This window comes from Zea mays, chromosome 10 (genome assembly GCF_902167145.1).
Source record: "Zea mays cultivar B73 chromosome 10, Zm-B73-REFERENCE-NAM-5.0, whole genome shotgun sequence".
NCBI classification, from domain to species: domain Eukaryota; kingdom Viridiplantae; phylum Streptophyta; class Magnoliopsida; order Poales; family Poaceae; genus Zea; species Zea mays.
This window is the reverse complement of record NC_050105.1, coordinates 17035119-17044826: the sequence shown is the minus strand read 5'-3', so window position 1 is coordinate 17044826 and position 9708 is coordinate 17035119. Positions and strand designations below refer to the sequence as shown.

Below are 9708 nucleotides of genomic sequence, written 5' to 3'. Positions count from 1 at the left end.
TGGATGTAAGAAATTTGCAATTTTGAAACAAAGAAGTAATATGATGTGGTACAACCTAGTGTGTGTATATCCATGCAGGAGCATGATGACTAATCATAGTAACTTTAGAACATCTGCAGTTGTCATTTTGAAGAATGAGAAACCCTAAAATCTTCATAACATAACTAAAAAAATCTTGTTTTTGCCTTGTGAGCTTGTGGCTATCAAAACCACATAGGATGGCTACATAGGAGTATGAATATATCGAAATGGAAACAACAAAGTTTCAGTGAAAAAGCCCTGTTCGTATGCATTGCAAGCCAAGAGCTGAGACCCTTTGTTTTATGTTATGCCTCCATATTACTATATGGAAAATAAAATTAATGAGTACAATTTGGAATCCAATTATTTTTAGTAACCTATAATATCCAAAAAAATGAATTTATAGTGCTGCAATCTAGAACTCCCTATTTAGCCAGTTTATTCAAGAAAGAAAAATGGTCAAGGCAAGTTACCAATATTTAGTTTAGTTCATGTATGGCAGTATATATTGACCTTTAGTTCTGTAATCTTTTGTATGTATCTGAAGGTTGCGGTTTGTTTGTACAGGGAAAAGTTCCGCTTCTATCTGTACAAGCCATACATCAGTTGCATATTTTCATATTTGTTCTGGCAATCACACATGTTATTTTAAATGTTACAACTATGATTTTAGGAGGTGCGCAGGTCATCACGTGTGTAACTACTGCTAGGGTGGGCATAAATCAGTAGTACTTCAGTAACGACACATGTAATTAGGGATTAAATTAGCCACTGGGGTCTCCCTTGCCTTTATTTGAAAACCATCAAATTTAGTGCATGTTTTTTATCTGAAACGATCTGGGGAGAAAATTTAGGAGAAATTACCAAACCCCTCAGCTAGAATCCTTAGACTATATTTATGAGAAGTATAGGAGAAATTCATGAGCAGTGTAGGAGAGAGGAATAGACACAATGGAGGAGATGGTGAGGAGCTGAGATGTCACGAAGAGTTGTGACACGATGGAGGAGATTGTGGAATAGTTTGTTGATGTCTTTGCTAGATGCAGGCCAATGGAGGACATGTCGACATGCGATTGGCTAGACTCTCTAATTAGATTAAGCATCGAATCAGAGAAAAGAGTAAACCTCTACTTACATTAAGAGGGTTCTACCTTCGCATTCCCTCTGTTTTGCCTTTGCCTTGCTGTCATTGTGTGTCTCCTTCCCCCATGGCAACGCTACCGCATCCACCTCGTGTGCACCATCGAGCAGATCGATGATGCCTTCACCTCTAGCTCTACAGATGATGCCACGAGGAGAAGCAGACACCCTCTTCCAGCCTCTGCCGTCCACATTCACCACGACTCTGATTGGAGACCCAATGAGTGGGAAGATGATGTAGATCGCGCATCCATCAGATGATAGCGTCGATGGCGGGGACCTTCCCCCTCCAGTGGACGACGGCAATGATAGCGTGCATGATGGTTGCGACGGGGGTGGAAGGTGTGGCCGAGTAGGAAGGGAAAGAGGGCGAGGGTGTATAGGGAGTCACCGGGCTAGACAACGGCACGAGGTCGTGACTCAACTGCGTTAAATATAGACATGCGAGGGGGCAGCGGCAGAGATATCGAGCGAGGGCGAGGGCGAGGGACGGGCGTGAGAGGGGGGAGGGGATGACGGAGATCTCAGGCATGCGCGGTGGGATGAGGGACGTGGAGACCGCGGTGAGGCGGGGGCGCGGGGCGGACGCGTGACCTCGCCTGACGGGGGCACACGGTTGTGGATGCCTATTTTGCCATCGAATCCGAGGATGGGGCGCGGAATCCGAGGATGGCTCGGCGCGCCGAGGTGCGCCCTTTCCACTGATGGTGTGAGGGCCTTCCATAGACGGAGTGGATGCAAGATCTCGGGGCATGTGGGGCGAGGAGGAGGAGGAGGTGGTGGGGGATGCTGGTGTGGGATAGGAAACACGACACGTGGTGGCGGATGCTGGTGTGCCATAGACGCGAGATTTCCTGGTGGCGGATGCTAGTGTGCCATAAACGCGACTGATGGTGTGGGATGGCCGAGCGGCGATCTGGGGAGAGAGGACGAGGATTGTGGGAGAGAGCGGGGATTGCGGGAGAGAGGACGCGAACACTGATGTCGGGCGGGGGCATGGCGTGCTTCACCAAAAAAATGCTGTGGACGCCCACTCTAACATCATATAGAGTAGTGTATATATATATAGGCAACATATCCTATGTAAAAAGTTCTCCTGTGTAAACATGCTAAAACGTCTTAACAACCTTTGGATCCAGAATCAAAGGCTAATCTTAATCCCACCTAATAATCTTGTGTTTTTTCTAAAGAACCCCCTCCTGGTAATCTGGTGCGGTGGCGGTTAGGTGGGATTAAAATTAGCCTTTGATTCTGGATCCAAAGGTTGTTAAGGCGTTTTAGCATGTTTACACAGGAGAACCTTTTACACAGGATACGTTGCCATATATATATATATAGTTTGTATATTTGGAGCCCTGTGCTTTCAATATCTAGAGGAAGCCCTGGTCCAATAGTATATTATGGTTCAACCATATTATCTCAATTGTTTCCAATCCAACGTAACACAAGCCCAGCGACGGATCTCAGGCCCAACCAAACCGACCTTCGGCGGCCCAGAACAGCAGCCTATCACGACCAAAACCGCCAAACCCTAGTTGTGCATGCATAGCCCCTCACGCCAGCCGCCAACGCCCCAATCCCGTAACCGCAGCCTCGCCCTGCTCGCATCTTCCTCTCCCTCTCAGCGCTGGTGCTCAATCTACAGGTCGTCCCGCTCCCTACACACCCGCCCTCCGGTGTGAACCTTCATGACGTCCGCAACCACTCTCCGGTAAGAATCCCGTGTGCGCTTACACGAAGATTGGTAATAGTGGCGACCCAGTCGCAACCGCGGACCTTCGCCTCTTCATCGCTTGCTCGTTGTCGTTCTTTGCCTACGTCTGCACCCGACGCTGCTACCCTTCGCTCACCTGTTCATAATCCTTTCAGATCTGCTGTCGTGACCTCATCCAGCCGTGCTGTGGCAGTGGATCGGAGTTCGCTCCAGCTCTGATTGTAAGGAACTAAGCATGCCCCTCTCATATTTGCGTAGATGCGTTGTTTGTCTCATTCTACAGAATCACTCTCCCATAATGTTGATTTCTATACGTATTAATGTTGGTTAGAGTAGGCATGTGCAACGAAAGTTACAAGAATGGTAGAATTCTTCCATGAGTTCTGTATGGTAGTGCTCCTAGATGGTATGTTGTAAATTAGATATTACCTTGCGTCCTCCACATCTTCACACATATATATGGTTTTTATAGGGGGAAAATGACTAGGGTATCAAGTGGAAAAACATAACGGTCTAGGTTCTACTGCACCTCTTTCAGGCTAAGCATCTAAACAACAATATGTAAATTATCCTTTTCCAATAAAATACATGCTTAAACCGTGGTTGCTAGGCGAATGGTCCTACTTTGGTCATCAAATGCAGGTTAGCTTAATTTTTTCTAATGCATTATTATTTGTGGTTTCCATCACATGTACGTTAGCTTATCTTTTAGCAAATTTGTAGCTGACGTCAATTAACTTTTTAGTGGAATTTTATCTGCTCATTCTTATATTCAGGAATTCCACTACTATATGTGCCACTTAAAGTTGTTATGTCAAAATATTATGGTGAAAGCGAGCGTCTATTGGGATCTATTTTTTATCTTGCAAATGATCTTCCTGAAGGAGGTAATATATTCTTAGATGAGGTATATATCGTAATACTTATAGCATAAACACTCAAGCCACTACAAGTAAGCTCTTGCCCTTTGCTTGTTTCCAGATTGATATGTCAAGATACGCTTGTTTCATTTGAGCTCACTGTTATCTGAAAATCTATAGACTGCCTTCGTCCCCTTCATCACTGCCAATGACCGTGACTTGGCCACCACAGCAAAAGCACGCAGGATCCTTGATGTGTGTGGTCTAGACGTGATTGAATTGGGCGTGCCTGACTTTGATCCATTAGCCGAATGTCCAGTTATTCAGCTCAGATTGTTTGCCTATACAATTTGTTCTTATACTATACTGTCTATGTATGCTCCTGCTTCCTGCGTTTTGGTCCAGTAGAAGGGTGCAAGCTCATCAGAAAAGAAAAGGTGGATCTTTCTTTATTTTAATTAAAAAATGTCTATAGATAGCTTGTAACAGATAAATCCATACCCCACCTGTCCCCAGCACCCACTCGCCCACTCACCTGTAAAATTGTGGCTGCCTTTTCAGATTGCTCTTTGCATCTGATTTTTGGCTTTGCTTTCCCCGTATGTCTCAAGTCTAGTTACCATTTATGGCTTTCGCACCTGTAAACATTTATGGTTGCTTTTGTTGATTCATACTAGCATCTATGCTAATTTTTTAATGCACGACCTTAATGCTACTTTTATGTGTATTTATGATCAATCACCATGTATTTTACGCTCTTCGGTTTTTATGTCAAAAAAATGGGTTTTTACGCTGATTTATATGTGTGCCTATGCTGCAACACATACAATTCTAACTAAATATGCATAAAGCAGCGCGCCAGCACCTCATATTTTATTCTCATTGTTTCTACTTCGTTAATTCATTGACCCATGTCTCTGTCTTGGTATATTCTGGAGACAAATCCCCACGTCCAGAGTTACAAGAAGATCAAGCTTGGCTGTGGCTGCAGCTGTGTTGCCTCCTCTTGTTGGACCGAAGAGAGGGAGGGGAGAAGCAGCTGGCGTGCAGACTTCTACTCAGGTGGAGTACCGGCTAGGATGACAAGATCTCGCTCAATAGATATATGCATTATCATTTCAAGTCTATATTGAGTGACAGGGCACTTCCTAATTTTTGCTAAAAATTGTTTGTCGTGCATGTATCCACATTCAGATAAGTGAAATAATGGTACTTCATTTGGTATTGCAGGTGGTCTTTTATTCTCTATGGGGCTTCTAGGATACATCTTCTCCAGAAGCACCATAAGTCTTGTCTTGGGCATTACACCAGGGCTAGCCACTCTGCTACTTGGCACTCTCAGTCTGAAGTTCTGGAGGAGCGACAGATCCAGCTTCCTGCTTATCTTGGCTCAGGCAGGTAGAATGAATTTTAAGCAACTAGTTATATGGGACCTGGAAGTCTTTTTATGTCTTCTAGTGTACTTCACTATGCACTTATTTCTATCTCAAGAATTGCTGCTATGATTAGTCAGCGGTTAGTGACACTTGTTTTTTCCCCACTATTGCTTTTTTAGAGGTGATGCTGATGTGCAAGCATCTTCACCTTGAGTTCTGCCTTGCCAGAATGAATCAAGTTTATTTTCCCATCCTGCTCCATTTGAGGTAGCCCAATCGTCTGTCCTCACATCAACTTTCACCTGCCTTAAGCCTTTAGGTTCATTTGTCTTATATATACCATGGTAAACCACACCATGAATATGCCATAAATAAGTAACAAGAGTGTATAGCAACTCAGCACACACAGGAAATCAGGATCCTTCACGTACACCTTTCATGTTCTTGCAACCTTGATTCTACATGCTTCAGGTAGTCTAGAATATCAGATTGTTGTATATATTTAACACCTTTTGTACCATCAAATTCAGAAATGCACTCAAGAAAAGGCTTTTCAAAACTCTTAGAATGTATTCCAAGAGCAGTGCACATATTCAGAAGCTAATTATGTAATTTCTTATATGTTGCTTTGAGGCAAATTGAACAGGGATTTGTTTGGCTTCCAAATGGTTTGTTGGTCCTAAAATAGTCAGAATCACATGACATCTGTGCTATAGGTAATCTGATCTTCTAACTCAAGTTTGCATTCAGTTTAGACTTTAGGTTATGTTAGTCATAACAAACTTGAAAAGACATATTAACAAGGAAAGATCATATTAACAGTTCATGTTACATTTGCAGATATGGACCTCAGTGGTTTTCTCCACATTAGGAAAGCTGGAAGAGCCGTTTTGAACTCAATTTTTTTGCTAACAGTGGTGTTATGGTGAAACAGAGTTTTGTGTGTATGTACCAACAACTAAAATGTAAACACGACATTATCATAGTTGAGTACAGGAATAATTATCTCTTATATCTTATTGCAAAATCTGAAACAGTTCTCCTGTAGATGGTTAGCTTGCATTTTACGCTACAATTACCTCAGATCACTTGTATCTTACACCAATTTACGAAATTTGTTGATGCGTTTTATGACAACCTCATGCGCTGAGAGATACATTCGGTATACATTCGTTATTATGAAACTGATGGACGATTTACGTTAAAATTTATACTCATTTACGTTGTTTTGGTTCACGATTTACGCTGAAATCCATTCGAGCCAGAACCCGCGCTCAATCGGCCGCACGCGATTTTCACGCCGTAATTCAGGCCTCATTTGCTGTTACGAAACAGGTATACAATTTACGCTAAATTATGTACTCATTTACGCTGTTTTAGCTCACGTTTTATGCTAAAATCTATTTGAGCCAAAACTCGTGCACGACCGGACGCACGCGATTATTACGCCGTAATTTCGGGACCCATTTACGGTTACGAAACAGATATACGATTTACGCTAAATTTCGTACTCATTTACGCTATTTTGGTTCATGTTTTACGCTAAAATCTGTCCGAGTCAGAACCCGATCACGATGGGTCGCGCGAGATTTTTACGCCGTAATTTTCGGGCCGCATTCGCCGTTTTAAAACAGATCTACGATTACGCTAAAATTCGTAATCATTTACGCTCTTTTTGTACACGTTTTACGCTAAAATCTGTCCAAGTCAGAACCCGTGCCCGATGGGACGCACACTGGTACGGAACGTGGCTATACCTGGCCGAGGCTTCCTGGTACTAATGGAAGCTCAGGGCTTCCATTACCATCACCCTATATATATATATATATATATATATATATATATATATATATATATATATATATTTGGATGAACAAATGCAAGTATATATATACTGCCATACTGATGTGTCATAGACATACTACCATACTTATATATATACTGTCATACTGATGTGTCATAGCTTTTTTCCCCTGTAATCTGGAATTCTGGACATAAAACAGTTCCGGCTCACGAGCCGGCTCGAGCGGCGAGCCATGTTCGAGCCGAGCCGACCCTGCATATCTAGCTCGTTGAACGAGCGAGCCGGCTCGTTTACTTAACGAGCTACACCAAAGGCTCGACTCCACTCGTTTCCAGTCTACTCCGAACCGTAAGTGAATGAATTTCTGTCTCATACAGTTTAGGTCAAAGACGAGGGAAGTCACGGAAAGAGGGAGACCAACTGCCGCCGATCGGTACGGACAGGAGAGGGGCGGTAGGCCTATAAAAACTTACCCTATAATCAAACGGCCTCTCGAATCCATCGCCTCTCTGTTCCCTCTGCCTTCCCTCGTACTTCACCCTAGCGGCGATGGCGTCCGCGGCGGCGGGCGCACCGAAGCGCTGCTACTACGAGGTCCTCGGCCTATCTCGCGACTGCTCCCCGACGGATATCAAGCTTGCTTTCCGCCGCCTCGCGCTCTCGCTCCACCCCGACAAGCAGCCCCCCGGCTCCGACCTCGCCCTCGCCACCGCCGCCTTCCAGGAGCTCCAGCATGCCCACTCTGTCCTCTCTGACCCGCAGGAGCGCGCCTACTACGACTCCCACCGCTCCCAGATCATCTTCTCTGACCCAGCCTCCGCCGGCGCCAAATCCGCTTCCACCGTCCCCGATCTCTTCGCCTTCTTCTCCTCGTCCGCTTTCTCCGGCTTCTCTGACACGGGCCGCGGCTTCTACAAGGTCTACGGGGACGTCTTCGACAGGGTCTTCGCGCAGGAGCTTGCCTATGCTCGCCGGATGGTCGTTCCCGAGCCCGCTGCGCCGCCGGTCATTGGGAACCTTGATTCCCCCTATGCGCAGGTCACTGCTTTCTACAGTTATTGGCTTGGGTTTGGCTCGGGCATGGATTTCGGATGGGCGGCTGCGTGGGACGCTGCGCGTGGGGAAAGTCGCCGTGTTCGGAGGCTCATGGAGGAGGACAACAAGAAGGCGATGCGTAAGGCACGGCGGGAGTACAATGACGCTGTCAGGGGCCTTGCTGCCTTCTGCAAGAAGAGGGATAAGAGGGTTGTGGACATGGTTTTAAAGAAGAAGCTGGAGGAGGAGAAGAGAAAGGCAGAGGAGAAGGAGAGGAGGAAGGAGGAGGACAAGAGGAAGAAGGAGCGAGCCATGGCATATCAAGAACATGAGTGGGCGAGGGCAGAGGAGGGACTGTATGATGAAGACGAAGAAGAGGAGATGAGGGCCAAGAAGGAGCTATCGTACTGCGCGGCGTGCAATAAAAAGTTCAAATCGGACAAACAGTGGAAGAACCACGAGCAGTCGAAGAAGCATAGGAATAAGATTGCTGAACTGAGGAAGGCCTTTAGGGAGGAGGAGTCTTTGAAAAAGGCAGAGGAGGGGGAAGGTGATTGGAATGAAGTTGATATGGGGTTCGATTTTAAGCCTACACAGGAGTCAGATGATGCGAGTGCATTTTCAGATGCTGCAGAAGAGTTAGCTGAAGAATTTGAAAGTAATTATGCTGGCAATGGGCATCATGGTAAATGTGAGGTTCAGCCTGAGGGTTCGGTCCATGTTAATGATGTTGATGATATCATGGAAGGGCCATCCTCTTCTAATGTCAACAATGGTGCAGTAATAATGGTATTGCAGCTACCATCCCCCCTCCCAGTACTATGTTGCTCTCGCAGGAACAAGTTGTTTTCTCACTTGGAAGAAACAGGTCACGCAATGCTGAAGTCACTCGTTGGTTCTGCATGGTTCTCTTAAGTTTTGGCACAATTTTGTATCTGTAGTGAACATTTTTTTTTTCTAGATCCTTTATGTGTAGTGTGGAGATGATTTTTTGTTTATAAGGCCATATGGTACCAGTGGTGTGTGTGTGTGGGTGTATACTGGGCAGGAAAGACACTGATAATTACAATATATAACATTATTTCATTATTTGTGCGACCTGTGCCATCCTTACAAATTTTAGTGTTATAATGGCTGCTCCATCTCAGGTGTAATTTTAAGAGCTGGACAGTCTTCTCTTGAACAGAATTGCCCCGATCTTGTTTGGAAACAGTGGGAGCACTGATTCTACATCTTTTGTCACAGAAGACACGCTTCATTTTCTTGAACATAGCTTTTACCCTGTTCATCTATACCTTTAAATTAAAGAGCCAACTTTTTTTCTCCATTTTTCTGTGGCCTTTCCTCACCCTGTGGATATGAGAACTAGGGCGGGAAACGAGTCGAGCTTGGCTCGTCCATTTCACGAGTTGGAGGGATAGGCTCGGTTCGCGAGCCAATCCTAATATATAATTGCATTATACAATAATTTATTAGTATATAAATATAGTATATAGATACCATTCATCGTTATGAGTAATCTAAATTATTAATTGTCATATATCTATCATTAAACGTTAAGTAACAAACTGATTATTTATAAAATTATCTAATATGCATCATTATTTATACATATTAAGTAATTTGGCATAACTCGTGATCTGGAACAGCTGGCTTGGCTCGCTACGGCAATGAGCCCAAAAGACTGGCTCAGCTCGCGAACCTATCCGAGCTCGAGCCGAGCTGGCTCGCTACGGCAACGAGCCTAAAAGACTGGCT

General features: G+C 44.7%; 2 protein-coding genes across 2 annotated transcripts; both read left to right on the top strand.

The window, feature by feature from the left end:
• Positions 1-2746: 2746 nt before the first annotated feature.
• LOC103640902 (uncharacterized) lies at positions 2747-6186 on the top strand. Its single transcript, XM_020545561.3, has 8 exons — positions 2747-2872; positions 3031-3096; positions 3652-3762; positions 4674-4797; positions 4966-5133; positions 5291-5378; positions 5745-5827; positions 5952-6186. The coding sequence occupies exons 3-7, from the start codon at positions 3667-3669 to the stop codon at positions 5797-5799; spliced, it is 531 nt and encodes a 176-aa protein (XP_020401150.3). The 5' UTR covers positions 2747-2872; positions 3031-3096; positions 3652-3666; the 3' UTR covers positions 5800-5827; positions 5952-6186.
• A 1236-nt stretch (positions 6187-7422) lies between these two features.
• LOC103640901 (dnaJ homolog subfamily C member 21-like) lies at positions 7423-9038 on the top strand. The gene has a single exon (NM_001319740.1). The coding sequence runs from the start codon at positions 7465-7467 to the stop codon at positions 8863-8865; it is 1401 nt and encodes a 466-aa protein (NP_001306669.1). The 5' UTR covers positions 7423-7464; the 3' UTR covers positions 8866-9038.
• The last annotated feature ends 670 nt before the right edge of the window (positions 9039-9708 follow it).